The 17,587-nt window shown below is 38.6% G+C and overlaps 1 protein-coding gene across 1 annotated transcript in view; it reads right to left on the bottom strand.

Annotated features, from left to right (window-relative positions):
* Positions 1-17,587, bottom strand: part of LOC127658362 (phospholipid-transporting ATPase ABCA1-like) — a 191,370-nt gene that overhangs the window by 135,641 nt on the left and 38,142 nt on the right. The window contains exons 3-8 of the mRNA XM_052147617.1: positions 10,378-10,471; positions 9,657-9,798; positions 9,410-9,537; positions 3,910-4,037; positions 3,236-3,430; positions 255-341 (exon numbers count right to left, since the gene is read on the bottom strand). Of these exons, the coding sequence (XP_052003577.1) occupies positions 255-341; positions 3,236-3,430; positions 3,910-4,037; positions 9,410-9,537; positions 9,657-9,798; positions 10,378-10,471 (774 nt within the window). The remainder of the gene's footprint in view (positions 1-254; positions 342-3,235; positions 3,431-3,909; positions 4,038-9,409; positions 9,538-9,656; positions 9,799-10,377; positions 10,472-17,587) is intronic.

Below are 17,587 nucleotides of genomic sequence, written 5' to 3'. Positions count from 1 at the left end.
CAAAAAATCAAATGCTCATTTGCCTGTGAAAAATATTTGCTGCAAATTTGTGGTAAACACTACGTATAATGTAACAAATAAATCTTAGTTTCCTTTCATATACTGCTTTTGGGAACTTGACAGCCTCATTGGTCATTATAAAATGTTGTTGCTTGAAAAAGAGCTGTACAGAAATAATTTTGGCTGAACTTTACATTTATAGGCAGAGAAGCACGGTACATTAATTTCAAAGTAAGTGAATTAAGGAAACTCACCCCTGTCATCAGTGGACTGACGTGACTGCTGGTCTGAGTCATGAGTACGGCCACCTCGAGCGGGTTCAGACCCATGGCTACTGGAAGCTGAACCAAAAAGAAGTAATTTTCAGTATTACTGATTTCTCCAGAGCTTAATTGTGTATCACATGGGTGCTGCTTCACAGAGCCAAAGAATACGACTGCATTACAGAACTGCAGTAAGTGTGGTTAAATCTATAAAGGTCATTAGATTTTCTGAGCTTATTCTCAGAATCGGAGATGTCAGGCAATTAAAACAACTTTAATAAGCTCCCATTCACTGTCCTCTTAGCCAACACTATCTCTGCATCTATATGACCTTCATACACTCAATAGTGATTACTTTAGCAGTAAAGCAGGTTCAGATAGAGGGAAGGGGAAGGGAGAGATGTATGTGTGTGTGTGTGAATGTGTCTGTGATTTGAAGTATTTATCTGCACAAGGGATTATGCTGCAAATGGCTTTTCTTTGCTCAATCTGGAGTGCATTTAGGCTGTTCCTAGTTTCACCAGTAACATCCGATCTTCCACAAATACAGTGAAACCAAAGTATTTGAGAATAAGACCTTCAGTTAAGCGAAAATGTAAATACAAATACAGCACTTTCGACATTTAATCATGTGCAGTATATGAAATATAGATATTTACAATTGAATTTGTCATTATTAAAAGGCAAATTTTGTATATCCCTATCGGTATGATGGCTGCGTGGTCCCATGGTGTTTATACTTGTGTACTATTGCTTGTATAGATGAACGTTGCTAATATGAAATCTGTGGAGTGGTTAAAAAATTAGTTTTAATGACTTCAACCTAAGTCTATGAAACTTCTGACTTCAACTGTATCTGACAGGGGCAAAGTAATTTCAATACCAAGTAACCTAGTTACTTTTTTAGGCATGGTTTTTGCTAACTTCCAAGGATTTCTTATCTTATGGCTTCTCCTAGTGGACAAAATTGGTAGTGTACTGTATCTTTCATATGTCATTCATAGTTCAAATTGGTGCATATCAGCTAAATTATTTAATGACTAAAACATATTTAGATTTTTTTTTTCATGAGGGATGAAGCCCGACAAGTATTTGCGAATCAGAGAATCGACCTAGGATGATTTTAAAAAATATATTATTTTTTTCAATACATTAACTATGGCGGATGTTTTTTCCCTCAAAAATTGAAATCCATTTGACCGACTGACTCATGAGCACTTAAGGAATCAGAAGGAAAATAAATATTCTAGCAATTAAAGTTCCAGAGTAATAACCATAGTGATATTAGTAACCATATATTATCTATAGTATAGAGTATGTTAGCTATTTATAACACCAATTTGTGGCCAATTTCTCTCAATTTTTCTTACACAGCCTAATTTTGGCAACTTGGAAGTTGATGCCAATTTCATAATTTCATTGGCTGCCTGGCAGCAACTTTGGTTAAGTTGTACAATCAATATTTTAAGGATATGTTTATGGGCATGCCGATTTCAACATTCTTAATCGAACTGTTGCAGAGTTATAACTGTTTTTGTTGTTGTTGTTGTTGTCGTACTCCCTATGGGCAGAATTGGACAAAATTTGGCATGCCTCCTCAAAATGTCTTTGCGTAAAACTTATCCATGATTCATTAAGTTCAGACTTTGAGTTCAGAAGATATAGGTTAATAAATTAATTTGGCCATTGGGTCATGTTTGGTCACAACCAAAACTTTTAATTGGTTTAACTCTTCTATACGATTTGATGAATCAAAACTCTATTGCGCCTGAGTAGTAGGGGGGATTTGGACAAATTTTGCATCTCTAATGCCTTCTACACACTACACGACTTTCAAAGATGTCGGATCGTGGTACTATTCATATTACACAACTGTCTGTCTTGTCATGGGAGTCGTAGCGTTTTCAAATTACATGAGGAATCGGCGACATAGGTTTAACACATTACAAAACATTTCACTGTTGACGAATCCCAGACAGCTCTGCCTGGACTCCAAATTACGTTTCCCAACAGATTACATGCGAGAAGTGATACGAGATACGAAAACAAATGCATGATCACGTTATGTGTTTCAGATTATGATGTGTATGTTTTTAATCGCCTAAAGGCATCATATATTTTATTGGTTAAAATATGAAAAAGTACCTGTGGAGCGGAGGGGGGCGGGGACGGGTCGGAATATCACGTGCCCGGTCCCCAATTGGCCAGATGAGGTGCGCGAGGGATAAAGGCGGCCATTGACGATGGTTTGAGAGAGAGAGAATTACGGGCATGTCCGTCATGTGTGTGTTTATGTTTGTGCTTTTGGTTTAATTTTGCATTAAATTATGATTTATGTTGACAAGCCGGTTCTCGTCGCCTCCTTGCCCATCCTTATGAGTGTTACAGTACCTCATACTGAAAAATCTACATATTTGTTTATCTGACTGTCTCCAACTCTTCTCTTTCTCCACCCGGTTGTGGTACAGTTCAGATGAAACATAAAATCTGGTGCTCCTGCCAATGTTTCACGAATTTTTCCTCCATTGCTTCGGTCCAATGTGACTTTCTCGATACCGCAGCCTATTGCAGGTACATCAGGACTCCTCCCACTGAAACTTCCCGTGCCCCATTTCTTGCTCTCTGTTGTATTCATTCAAAACATATTTCACATTGAGCGATTTGGAATCACCGACTGGTCCAGATATTTAACATTCTAAAATCTTGCTGACATCGGCGACACGTCGGCAATTCTCTCAGATCGCGTCTTTATTACATTGCGATTGTCACTCACGGGAGCGAGCTCTGATTTGCCAACGTTTTCGGGATTTTGTCGGCGTTCACCACAAAACTGTCGGCGAGTGAAAATCGGGCTTAAAATCGTGTAGTGTAAACTCGGCATAAGACATGCTGTATTTGCTGCCCAGACGCTTTTAGGGGAATGGGGAAAGGTTAGAAGAAGAAGAAGGAAAAAATCAATACAAATCACTTACAGTGAATAATAGTTTCATGTTATCGAGGTTCTGCATGAAAACTTGTCTGGTTAGGAGAAGCTGACTTTCTGGTAAGGAGCATGTAATATTCTGAAACTCCTCTCTCTGTTTGGCTGAATTAAAGTCCAGGATGCTGTTGACTGAGGCATTACAGAGAACAGACCTCAGATCGCCCCCACCTGAGAGAGCAGGTATCTACAGAAGATAGCAATAAACTTTTAAAAATGAAGTTCCATCACAAATCATGGCATATCAGACACACGGTTCATCATCATTGAACATAAAAATATGGAGTGTGTGAAATGAATACTGCAATAAATGCAGTATTTACTAATTCAGTTCATTTAAAAGGATAGCATGGTTCTTGGGCTAACAGGTCTGGATTTAGGTCATGAGGGTCTAGTTGTGGTATGGTCTCGACTCCATCTCTGGGAAACAAATTATGCATGCTTGACATTTTGCTGCTGTGTGAATCCGTCTCTGTTGGACCAAACAAGCTTTATTGGTTAGATAAAACGCTGGACAGCAGTGATGTCGATGACTTCTCGTGGAAGCGTCTGGCCTTTCGGCTGTTTATTCCTTTAGAGATATCGGATCTCAGCATGCACTAAAACATACAGCATCATTTTTTTTCTTCATTTTAGCTCTCCATCGCTCTGCTTGTGATGACGTACCTGGCCGAGTCGAACCTTCACCTTCATCAGACTCGCGATTGTTGTGTTTGGCACTGACAAGCTGTTCATCATATATTCTGAAAATGTCTCATTGGTTCTCAGCAAACTACGAAGTGGAATGGATTGACCTGAGAGAGAGAGAGAGAGAGAGAGAGAGAGAGAGAGAGAGATTTTATTGGACTTTACTTAGTGATGTTCTTAATGCTGATGTATGTAATTTCTATGCCACAAACTGAATTGCAGCTTTGAAGATGGTGAGGGGAGCCTTCTGTGCAGTGGGCAGCTTTGCAAAGGTTGCATCTCTGGGTAAATTGGGGTAGTGATTGAAGGAGAGGATGTGGCTTACTAAACACATGTTAGCCCGTTAAAGGCTCATTTTGGTCTAATGAAACACACAGCTTCATACTCATGGAACTACAAATACCTCCCACATACTCCCACAAATCATGCCAATTAGGAAAATGAAAGTCTGTTTGTTTGCACATCAAGGCTGTACGGAGGTCTGACTGCTCCTCAGTGAAGAGTGTTTAAAGGAATTGTTCAACTAAATATGAAAATTATTTCATCATTGTCTTCCCCTCATGTTGTTCCAAATATTTACAAATGCATTATAAATCATTTATATACAGTTATAGCAACATGCATGTCCAAGACTATTTCATTTATCCAAGACTAGCCAAATATAGTGTACATTTTAACTTTCATGTTATTCAGTGGCTAGAAAAAGTATGTGAACCCTTTGGAATACCTGCATTTATTTACAAATTTGTTTTCAAATCTGGTTTGATCTTCCTCTGAGTTACAATAATGAACAAACACTATCAGTTTAAACTAATAACACACATATTATTGTATTGTTTTTGTACAGATTGAATATGTAATTCAAACATTCACAGTGTAGGTTGGAAAAAGTATGCACATTTTGTAACAGGGCTGAAAACCACTGCCCTAGGCTAATGGCATCAACACAACCTAATTAGAGTCAAGAGTTGGCAAACGTGGTGTCAAATTAATGAACCGAGATTGGAGGTATGGGTCTGAATTATAAAAAGCACTCAAACATTTTGAGTTTGCTATTCACAAGAAGCATCTGCTGACGTGGACCATGCATCGCAAAAAATAAATCTCAATCATCAATCCATAATTGTTGCTTAGCATAAAGCTGGAAAGGGTTACAAAGTTATCTTGAAGACATTAGATATTCTTCTGTCCACAGTTAGACAAATATAATTATATAAATATAAAGACTATAAATGGAGATGATTTAATACTGAGGCTACTCTCCCAAGAAGTGTTCGTCCAGCCAAGACAACTCAAAGGGCACACCGCAGAATGCTCAATGAGGTAAAAAAAAAAAAAAAACGTAGAGTGTCAACTAAAGACTTGAAGGAATCATTGGAACTGGTTAGCATCTCTGTTCATGAGTCTAGTATACAGAAAACATTAAACAGGTATGGTGTTCATGGTAGGACACCACGAAGGAAGCTGCTGATTTCCAACAAAAACATTGCTGCGCACCTGAAGTTGGCCAAAGACCATGTTGAAACTTCACAATGCTACTGGGAAAATGTTTTGTGGACTGATAAAACTAAGATTGAATTGTTTGGGAAGAACATACAGCACTACGTATGGCGTAAAAAAGAGCATCGTATACCAACATGAAAACATCATCTCAACGGCAAAGTACGGTGGAGGGAGCATCATGATTTGGAGCTGCTTTGCTGCTTCGGGGGCTGGACCACTTGCCATCATCAAGGGAAAAATGAATTCCCAACTTTATTAAGATATCCTATAGGATAATGGTGGCTGTGCGCCAGCTGAAGCTCAATAGAAGTTGAGTAACGCAGCTGGACAATGACCCTAAACATCAAAGTAATCGTTCACACCAGACATCCTAAGAATATAGCTGAGCTGAAGCAGTTCTGTAAGGAAGAATGGTCCAAAATTCCTTCTGAACATTGTGCAGGTCTAATCCGCAGCTACTGGAAATGCTAGGCTGAGGTTACTGCTACCAAAGGAGGATCGACAAGTTATTAAATCCAAGGGTTCACTTACTTTTTCCACAGCACTGTGAATGTTTATTTGTATGTGTTCAATAAAGACATGAAAGAATATAACTGTGTGTGTGTGTGTGTGTGTGTTGTTAGCTAAAGCACATTGTGTTTGTCTATATGTGTGACTTTGATGAAGATGAGATCACATTGTGACCAATAAATGCAGAAAACTAACTCATTTCACAGGGTTCACATACTTTTTCTTGCCCCTGTTCATGCTTAATAAGTTCACTTTACAAGATGTGAGGTAAAATAACTCACAGGTATTGCATAAAAGTCACCCCTTTTAAGCACGTCTTCATAACTGCTTATTGATGCTTTATAACACATTTGTAAATGACTTATTATTTATTAATTAACCACTTTATAAACCCTTAATAAATAGAACATTAATTTAAAGTGCTGCCACTACTTATTTGCTTTTACAGAAATGTTAGGCTCTGTTGAGTATTGAAAATGAAAAGGCCTTACCCGGCTAATATGTATTGAGCGGTAATAATACGAGCGATAAAAATTTTGCCCGGAGCTCGGCGGATCTGACGGCTATCAGACCGCTGCACTGATTACCTGAGGTGCATCATTACACTCTCAATCATATCAGAGTCTTTAGTGTTGCGGCAACAATCCTCTGAGCCACGGCGATCGACGCAAATCAGACAGGTCACACACACGCATAGCGGCTCTTGGAGTTGTCACCTCACATTTTCATCAACTCTGCCTCTGTGTCACCTGCTGTCTGATTGGCCACTTCATTCCAAGCTCGCTCTGATTGGCCGTTTATGTCAGCTGTGCAATGACCCATCGTTTCGGAGTTTCTGGCAGCGTTGTGAGTTAATTACTCCCTGTTAGATCTCCTGGTGAATTTAATCTCATATAATACAAGTTCACGGCCCCAGAATGCAAATCTTTCTTGACCGGTAACCACATTCTGACAACAAGGTGTTTCTCAACCTATTTGCAAATGAGCCTCACAAATATAAATATCATCAGACTAAGCAATATGAACCAACAACAATACAGCAGCAAGATATACAACCTGTGCCATCAGCTGACACTGAGCAATATGAGTGTGTGTCCGCTATGGATCTGGGAATATTGAAATGACCTCTTGCAGAAACTTAAATAAGAATGGACTTAAAGAATGGACCTTTTTTGGCAGCGCATCAAAGAGAGTCACACCACTGTGAAGTCTAACAAAATTTGGTTACACAAAAAAAAAATAGTCGCAGTCTTGAGTTCTGCACCCTCATGCCATTTCAAAACCACATGACTTTCTTTCATATGCAGAACACAAAATAAGATGTTTTCATGAAAATATGCACTGGATGGACATCTTTGACCATATTGGTGCATTTCTGGCAATGTGCATTCCAGTGCAGGATGATACTGGAAACTGGATATGGATGAATTTCAGCGTGGATTGCTTGTGAACATGTCATAAAACGATTCAAGCTTTGCAAAGGAACTGTTAGTGAAGAATGGGGCAGTTAAAAAGCAAAACATAAGTAAACAGTTCCATTCATGGGTATTTCAAATGTCATGACTGTTTGATAGTTAATGGTTCTGACACCCTGTTTACTCCGGGGGCGTCCGTTGACGCAACTCAACAGCTTGTATACACTGGGCGCTTTGACACAAACTTTGTAAACCAGTCATTTGTGTTGTTAGCAGTAGTAGCGCCAGCACCTGCAAAATGGAATGGGACATCTGTTTACTGTTGGCGCCGTAACGGACGCTTCCATGTTAGACAGCATAATTGATTATAATGGGTTCTATTGCTTTTGATTTGACGTGACTCTCGTGTCCGTTGTAGACAGAGTGTGAGTGTTAAGAGTTGTGCTTGAGATGAACTGTTTAATATATTCAGATGTAATGTGTTGGATGTGCAAAATGTGAAATTTAGTTTTTATAATGTTGTGGAGCTGGTTCATTCTCATCAAACTGAGTTTCAAATATGGCTGATTTCGAGGGGCTGAATGATGTTAGCCAATCATAACAGTGGCCGTTTACGTTAAAGTTTTAAGGACGGGGTGGGGTGGACAATTATCATATATTACTATAATTATCATAAGTTATGAATGTTTTAATTCAAAAACAAAACCCCCACAAATTATCTATGTCCACTGATACTAACATTATCAGTGGAGCTCAGGGAAGATAATAAAACTGATACACATAAAAAAAGTCTATGTGACTCATCTGACATATTTCAAGTCGATACAAATCAAAATTTAAGTACATTTTCAGTCAAAATCTTGAGGTCTGTTGCACATTCGTAGCATTATGAGAGAAACTCATTCACTTGGACAGTGGATACCAACAGAATTGGGTAAGTTACCCCCAAAAAGAAAACCACTACAAATGACTAATTACTTTGAAGTATCTAAGTAATGAGAATATACACTTCATTGGAAAGTTACATTACATTAAGTCACTTTCTAAAAGACTTTTCACAGAAAAGTTTGTTTTTCCTCTAAACACATTCAACATATCTCCATTATCGCACACAAGTCAAACACTCAGCACCACTATTAGTGACTCTTCATCTGTCACAGAAATGCAAACAGATGAACATATGAAGGCAATTCATGTTTCAAATGTATTCTTTAAAAATAATATTATTTTATAAATATGTGTAACCTAAATATTTAACCTCGTGTGACCCCACGGCCCCATGCGAGGACTCCCTACAGACGCAGCGCCAACAAAAGTGCCTCTGGTAAGAAATCACTCAACATATTTGTCAGACATGGGACAATAATAATCAGTACAGACGCATAATCTGTAACGTCTCAAAAACATGAATAATCAACACTCCTGGAAAATTATAAACAATTTGATGAATAAAATCAGACTTTCTATAGCTTTAGTTTTATTTAAAATTGCCAAAAATCAAAAGAAGGACAATGCCACGACCATTTTGTCAGTCTTCGCTCAGCCCAGCACACGTGGCTTATTGCTTTATTGAGAGAGAGAACTCTAATTTTCCTGAGCTATGAAAGAGAAACCTCTGAGCATAACATTTCCCTCTAGGTAATGATGCTCCAAAGCACACATTTGAAAACCCCCAATACACAATTTCATACTGCAGAACTGGCTTCGGTTGCGGTCCATTATTTTTGTGTTTATGAGTTTGAGAAAACAGCTGAACTGAGATCTCTGAAGTGTTCATAATATCAGTCCTACTGAGAGGGGAAGCTGTGGATCAATTTGAGAATACGCAGAGATCTCATTTAATTTGAAGAGTGTAATTTTATTCCATGTCAGAGTACTTTCTCTTATCCCACTTTAATATATGCTGAGTCAATTATACATTAAGTTAGCCATTTGATGGTTGAATTATTATTCTGCCATTACTTTAGGTGACGCTAGTGGTGCAGAATTTACGTGCTTGATGACACAAATTGTCTCAACCTTTAGAAATAAAGTGTTTGTCAGACTTTTACCTCTGGTTAGGTTTGCATTCTGTAGGACAGAAGCCCATTGACCGATGTCACCGGAGAGCAGTTTAACACTGGCGAAGAGGGCGGGATCTGCGAGGATGGTCTGAACTTCAATCAAAAATTTTGTGACTCTAAAAGAACATAGGAAGAGACCACCATTATGTCAACTGAGCTATAAAAAAGAACATGCAAACTGTACAAATGTGTATTATTTCAAGGAGGATAATTTGGTTTGTGATTTGACACTTACATGGAGTTGTTGAAGTTGTTCACCTGTCCAGGTGCTTCGCCAGGTGTGGGCCGATCAACGCATGGGTTCTGCATGTTACACATTATGCCCTGTAGCCATGGCAACACACCTGCCGAGGGGAGGGGCTTATTGGGGTAGTGGCCTGAGAGGTGAAAGGAAAACAGATACTGTTTTTTCTTTTTTCTAGTACTTCCTGCCAACTAGTGGAATAAAATAAGACTATTTGGAGGGAGATTGGGTGAACAGAACACTGCTTTTTATGCAATGAACATTAAAAGATACAGTAGTTTCAAAAAGTATTTGGACACTTGTCTTTGTATTATATAAGAAAATACTGAACCAAGAAGCATTTGAAATACAGCACAAACACACTTTAAGCAACATATTTCACATATGTGATAGTTTCAAATTATAGAAAAACAGATGTAGTTCAAAACTAAATATTTAGGCAACTGCAGGTTGTCAATTGTTCAAGGAATCTGTCCCTAGTTAATGTGATGAATCGCACGTCCACAAAAACAACACCTTGAAACTAGATTTCAAAAATACCTCAGAAATTTAGCTTTGAGAAAAGCTCTAGAATAATTTGTTAGCAGATGACACTCGGTTTAATATTATCTTAACTTTGGCAATGACATTCAGACATAAGTGTACAAATATATTTGGGTACCACTGCACATTGCACATAAAATGATGAAAAACAAAGTGATTTTGTACTTACACTGGGTTTTATAAATGGGCTGATTGGTGGTTCTGACAGACACAAGAATAAAGAACAGAAACAAAGGCCAAAGCAACTCCACCAGCAACCGCACCTGGAATAGAAAGAGAAATAGACTCTTCACAACTCATAAAAATTGATCCCGATAGCAACATCTGCATCAATTTTACATTTGCTGTCCTCCTTTTATGTGTGAGTGTTTGCTTTTATGCATGTTTGATTCTGTTATTGCGCCTCTAAAACTTTAACACAACCATATCAGTTCCCACACAACAACCGTATATGGACACAATGGAGAAAGAATCGCCATTGGCTAATAATGTTTGGTTTTTACATAGCAAACTTTTGACATGAAATGCAAGCGTGATGCAACTAAAAAACATATTAAGCAAACTGGCAGGGTTTTGTTTTTTGTTTGTGTTATAGTGGTCTTTTGGCTTTGTTATGGAAGTGTGTTGGTTAAGACAATTTAACGAAACTGGTTTCTTAACCGCATGTGTACTATGTGATTAGAATTAAATGTTTTTTTTTTTTTTTTTTTTTATCAACAACTGACTGTAAATAACAGAAAAGGTATTAAAAAAATTTGAACATTATCTCTAAAAATTGTATTTGCTCAGGTGGCTGCTGGGGCATTTTCTTCTATCAGCTTGCACAGAAAGGTCTGCTTTTGGCCATGACACATATCTTTATCAAGGTAAGCTGTAGCCAAATCATAACTATCTTAGGTCATTAGTTTAAATAAATCCACATAAAGCTACTGTAGGCTAAGTGACTAGTTAAATAAGCTCTGGGCTTCCCAGGTCCAGTTACACATCGAGTCAAGTCACTAGCTGTTTAAGCCATTCGGCCAAGCAGGCCCAGGGAAAAAATTGAGATTTAATTAATTCGCATTATGCCATTCAGGCCAAGACACACATAGCTATCATACACAGTGCATATGGCTATTCGGAGCAGCAGCAGTATTGGTGGTAGATCTACTTGTTTTGGGGGTTGTATTATGTGTTATGCATTTGTACAGCTTCCCTACTTTGTCGTGAATTGTATTTATGTCTAATAGTGAAGAAGCAGCATGTCTTGTGTCCACATACTTAACTCTGTATGTCTGAGTATGTTATAACAGTAGCAAGTCTCTGAACCTGCTCTGCACCAGAAGCAGCAGCAGCAGCAGGGTAGCAGATCTAGTCCACCAAGACCAATATCCTATCAACATGTCATACCCACATTAACATGCTAAATCTGACAGCATAAACACAAGCCTTTACCCACTTATTAATACCACATGGTGCATGACAATCTTAAATTCAGCTCACAGCACCAAACAAGCTCAATGATTGAATGGTACCAGCAAAACTTCTGAACAAACACATCATCATTGTTGTTTTTCGACATCAGATCAATATATTTAGTGATTGTGTGAGCAGTCTTAGGAGCACACTCAACTGCTGTCAAGCGCAGCACTAATGGGAGGGGAGATTTGTTACTGTGCATTTGCGTGTTTGGATATTAAAAGCGGTCTGATTTGATGCAGTAGAGCTGCATATGTGTGATGACATTGCAGGGCATTGAATGAGAAAGTCTGTTCAGTGTTACATTATTTATACTGCAGAAGTCTGCAGGCAGAATGAGACAGCATACTAGATAACATCAAATAGTGTGTATGTGTGTGTAAGGGTGAGTGGGTGCTGGGCTAAGAGACAGATAGAGAATTCTAAATAAGCACAATGTGTGTGTTTGTGTCTGTATGTGTCTGTGTGCAGTTATTTGTGTTAGTTTTTTCATGTAGAAATTTTCATCTCTCCAAAATATCCCCACTAGTCCCTGTATGTAATTTTACATTTAATTTAGTAGTAAAATCACTGTTGATCACTATTATTCATGTTGTTTAGATGTTGTATTGCTTAATGTTCCAACTAGGGTTGCTAACTCTCCCTTGTCAGCCAGGATGTCCTGTTTTGTAATTTTGTCAAAGGTTTGAAGTTGTGTCCCAACTTGCCCTAGAGGATGAGCACTCTCTCTTTCTAGTAAGGTGGCCTTTTTATGTGTATTAGAGCAGAATATATATATATATATATACTGTATATAAAACCTTTCTCTAGCAGCCCCTCCTGGGTGTGACATCACATATGCAAACACAAAGTGTGAGAATTTCTACTTCACAATGCAGACAGACATACATATTGCAATGTATTAAGTTTAGATTGTATGTTCTTGTATATTATCATACCCGAAGATCATTCTCAATTAAAGGGGTCATAACTTGAGGAATCAAATTTTACTTGCTCTTTTTACATAAGAGTTCATTGTATTATAACAACAACATACAATAAGTTTCAGAACTCAAGACTCTTTATGAGAACACAGTCTCCCTCCAACTGAGCTCTACATGTCAATCAGTAAAATAACAAGCACATTGTGCAGTTGCAAACTTCACCAATAAAGAATTGTTACTCAAGTTGTGAATATGAGCTAGGGAAATGAAGTAAAAAGGTACAAACCAAGGGTACAAAACAAGATGCCCCAGTGAGTGTGGTCGACATCTACACCAAACCACCCAGACACTTTAAAAAAAAGCTAGTCCCTCTAAGCTCCCTGTGAGAATAAGACGACTTGTAAGAGAATCCACAAAGTGGCCAGCGATCAGTTTGAAGGAACTGTACGAGTTCAGGAGCTGAAAGCAATAGTCAGCTATACCAAGACTCCACGAAACATTGGGCTCTATGGGAGTTTAGCAGAAAAGAAGCTATGACTCAAAGAGCGGATGGAGAACAGGACATTTTGCCTCATGTCCATCATAACATCTTGGCACAGCGCTGAACTTGCAAGGAGCACGAGAGAACATATGTGATAATGGCAGTACTGTATTTTTGCATTCATGAATATACTGTGTCCAAATCAGCTGAATCATTCAGTAATACAAAGCCAAAATCGCACAGTTTGATGAGGAAAGAGTGCACAAAAATGTGTGGATTCATGGGGCCTGGGTAGCTCATCAAGCAAAGATGCAGACTACAACCCCTGGAGTCACGAGTTCGAATCCAGGGTGTGCTCAGTGACTCCAGCCAGGCCTCCAAAACAACCAATTGACCCGGTTGCTAGGGTGGGTAGAGTCACATGGGTAACCTTCCTTGAAGCTAGCTATAAGGTGGTTCAAGCTCTCAGTGGGGTGTGTGTTGAGTAGTGCATGGATGCCACGGTATGCCATAACAAGCTCAGCAAGCCACGTGATAAGATGGCCGGACTGACTGCCTCAAAAGCAGAGGCAAATGAGATTCATCCTCCACCACCTGGATTGAGGCAAGTCACTGCGCCACCATGAGGAATTATAGTGCATTGGGAATTGGGCATGAATGCCCAAGGAAATTGTAGGAAATTGAAGGAAATTGTAGGTTGGTGAGGATGTTGTTCAAGCCCCAACCTCAGTCAAATCTAGGGTTGCCACATGTCCCGTAAATTCAGGATCGTCCTGTTTTTAAATATGAAAAGTCACGTCCTGTATCAAATTAATACGGGACGCAATTTGTCCCTTATTTTAAGCAGGTCAGATGGTGTCAAGGCGAAAGCGTTCAAGATTGTTAATTTAACCTTGATGTTAATTTTTTATATTGCCAAATATTGTTTCGGACCCCTACTTTTGGATCCAACCCATTGCAGGGAATAGGACTTTTGGATTCAGAACTGGGATACGGGACCATCAAAAAAGTCCTAACACTGTCACGGGTAATGTAGTTATGCTTTGTTAATGTTAAAATGTATTGCTGTACATGTCATAGAATCCATAGAATCCTTTATATTGGTCACACATTATATACATAGTTTTTTGAGTATATACAGTGAAATTTATTAGTTTTCACATATCCCAGCTAAGCTGGGGTCAGAGTGCAGGGTCAGCCATGATACTGCGCCCCTGGAGCAGATAGGGATAGGGGCCTTGCTCAAGGGCCCAACAGTGGCCTCTTGATGGTGCTGGGGCTTGAACCCCTGACCTTCTGGTCAGTAACCCTGAGCTTCAACCGCTGAGCGTGTGAGGAACAGGGTCAAAAGTTGTTATTGTTGTTGTTGTAGTACCTCTAATGTGTATTTCACCAAGAAACTGCCGCGTTACCTACAATGATTAGGATTTTTGAAGGGTGACGCATTGAAATGGTTTTGAGTATTGCTGCTTTGGAAGAAATATGAACAATGATTACACTATTTGAATGAATGTAATTCAGTCAAATTAGATAATTGTTTTATGATCTGACATATTTTTAGCAAGGCACTATATATCAGGAAATTACTGCTGACAGGAGAAGGGATAAATCATTATTTGGCTGCTGGAATGCTACATTGTACTCTTTTAAAATGTGCATAGATATACTTGTCAGTTTAATTGATTTTTTGGCAATTATGATGCATTTAGTCTAAATTTATACCAGAATATTAGAGAGAAATATAACAGCCTTGATTGAATTCTTCTGCACTGCTGAACTGACAATACAGAACACAATGGAAATGTACAACATTTATTTGATATCAAGACTTTGATGTTGTAAAGTCTGGCTCACGATCAGATCTACTCACTGTTCTAGTGTAACAAGATTGTCATCTAAATAATCTGTAAAATCTTTGTTTATGGCTGAAATTTCAGAATGAGAGACTGAATGAAAGCATGAGGTGTTCACTGAAACAAACGGTAGCACAACACATACAACGACATTAGCTCTGTTCCAAAACCTAGTGAGCTGCCTTACTGTCTACTGTTCACTAGAGGTGTAACAGTTCAAATTTCGCATAGTTCAGTTTGCATCATGCTTCTCTGGCAACAGTTTAGGTAGCTTAATATATATTCAAATACTTTGTTGCTTTTGACAGGTGTGGCAATTAAATTAATTTGAGGCACAAAACCTACATATGATTTAGCTACATTTATGCCTCTAATCCACACAAGAGTGGCTTTTTCCTCCAGAATAAGGAGTTTAACATTAGCATGTTGCTAAGATAAAAACACAAAACAAAATACATGACACAGAAATATTGGGTAAAATAGAAAAATATATGGAAGTACAGTATTTTAACAATACTTTATATTGCATTGGATACCAATGACATTACCATTGATTCCGTCCACCTCCTTAGATGAAAATGATCACTACAGGCAAGGTCACATTTACCTTCGTATGGTGAAATTACACACACACAATACAGTCTTCTGAATGGGAATCCATGCATTCGTAAATATTGTGGGATGGATTTCAGATGGTGAAACATTTCCTACTCACAGATTTCGCTTAGAGTTAAAGTTCGGTGAACTTTGACAGGCGAATTCGCCCTTTGACCAATAGGAAGTTGCTTGTTTTGGTAGACATATGTGTTAGAGCCCTGCACGGGCCTCAAATCTTGGCCCTAGATGCTCAAGCCCTAGCCCAACCCTTGTCTGACAGCTTATAAGAGTTCTCGGCCCAAGTCCGACTGGAGCCCATTTTGTTTTTTTCTCATTAAACAACCTATACTACTGTTGCAGCCATTAAAATTGTTCAGTTTTGTTTTTAATGGCAAAGTAGTTATATTTATTTTGTTTCTTTACTAAGTTAATTTTGAAAAAAGAATTTGGAGCATTTTTTTGTTTATCAAATTAAAGTTTTTGTTTTTTAAAGTAACGACCAAGCGACCAGCTGCCGACAGTGAGTTGATCATGTTTGAACAATTTAGCCTCTCAAATCAATTCTTGACTTGCAAACAACAATAAAATCCATAGATATAAAACACTTCAAATATATGTTAGTTTAAATGTTTATTATCACCACCATTGTTAAAAGGCATTTTGACAAGCTGAGGCAGGCTGCTCTTCTGCTCGCAACGGTGTGTGGAAAAACAAAAGAACAGGCTATACAATATAAACAAATAAAATAAATATGCAGGTAATATTACCTTACCTCAAAAATCAAGGCTTCACCACAGAACATGGTCATTCTTATTTCCAATAGTTTCCAATAGTTAGACTAATGAAAATGAAGTCCAATCAAACAAAAAACAAGACAGTCTCCTAGTCTTAACATGGCTACAGCCAGAAGACCAGTCTCTTACAGAGCATTGTGGAGAACAAGCACAGCATCCACAGTGGAAGGTTTCAATCCAGTCCTCCTTTCTTCTATAACTCTTCCAGCTGCGCTGAAGGCACGCTCGCTGCTACTGCTGCTGGCGGGGACACTAAACATAGTACGAGCCAGTCTTGACAGTCGCGGTAGCATGGTCTCGTGTTGTTTCCACCAGCGCAGCACATCTCTTCCATCACCTTCCATGTTGGGATTGAGGTGCAGCTAATGTTGTACTTCATCGTTATACTCTTCCTGCTCCACAATGTTTTCCCACTCTTCCTCAAATTCGGCCAGCGCTCTCTTCTTTGCTGCGTGGCCCGCAGCAACAGGTGCAGGCACAGCCGTGATCGCTGCTGCATGAATCATAATTATAATTATTAGTTAGGCCAACTAGGCTATGATTAATACATCGCTTTAGAGGCCTATTTAATACAAGGGAAGTGACTTGGTGTGGTTGCCGGTGCAAATAAGGTGAAATAATAATAATGAAAATCAGGGACATACACAGACATTTTGGTGGGCAGGGGCACAAGTGGAAAAAAGGAGTACTTATTATTATTTATTTAAAAAAAATTTTTTTAAACTGTATTAACACAACTCTGACTTCCTTACAAATTAATTTTAATTCCCTCACACTCACGCAATTGTTTCATAACAGATTTCTACAAAAATATTCAGTTCACAAAGAGACCATGGTCTGCTTTATTAGTCACTAGATTTTTCACTAGAGCATAATAGAGTATAACTAGATAGGTACATTTCCTGAAGAAAATGTGAGTGGTGCTTGCCGTGGCAAAACTCGTCAAATAGCATGCTTGAAAAGAACAAAAATTATGGTCATAAATAAATCAACCCAGAAGTCTGTACGATTTTCTGGTGCAGAAATATGTGATTTGTTACTAGGTTGCTAGGGTAAGCCCATGTGGTTGCTATGCAGTTACCAAGGTAATACAATAAATGGCTCCTTTCCATCCTGAGTGAAATAAGTCAACCCGGAAGTCTGTAGTGTTTTCTGGTGCAGAGATATGTGATTTGTTGCTCGGTTGCTAGGGTAACCCCATCTGGTTGCTAGGCAGTTACCATAGTGATACTTATCAAGTGTCCTTGCCATCCTGATTGAAATAAATCAACCC

The sequence above is a fragment of the Xyrauchen texanus genome, chromosome 2 (assembly GCF_025860055.1).
Source record: "Xyrauchen texanus isolate HMW12.3.18 chromosome 2, RBS_HiC_50CHRs, whole genome shotgun sequence".
Classification (NCBI taxonomy): Eukaryota; Metazoa; Chordata; class Actinopteri; order Cypriniformes; family Catostomidae; genus Xyrauchen; species Xyrauchen texanus.
The sequence above is the reverse complement of the archived record's forward strand: the minus strand, read 5'-3'. Positions and strand labels throughout refer to the sequence as shown.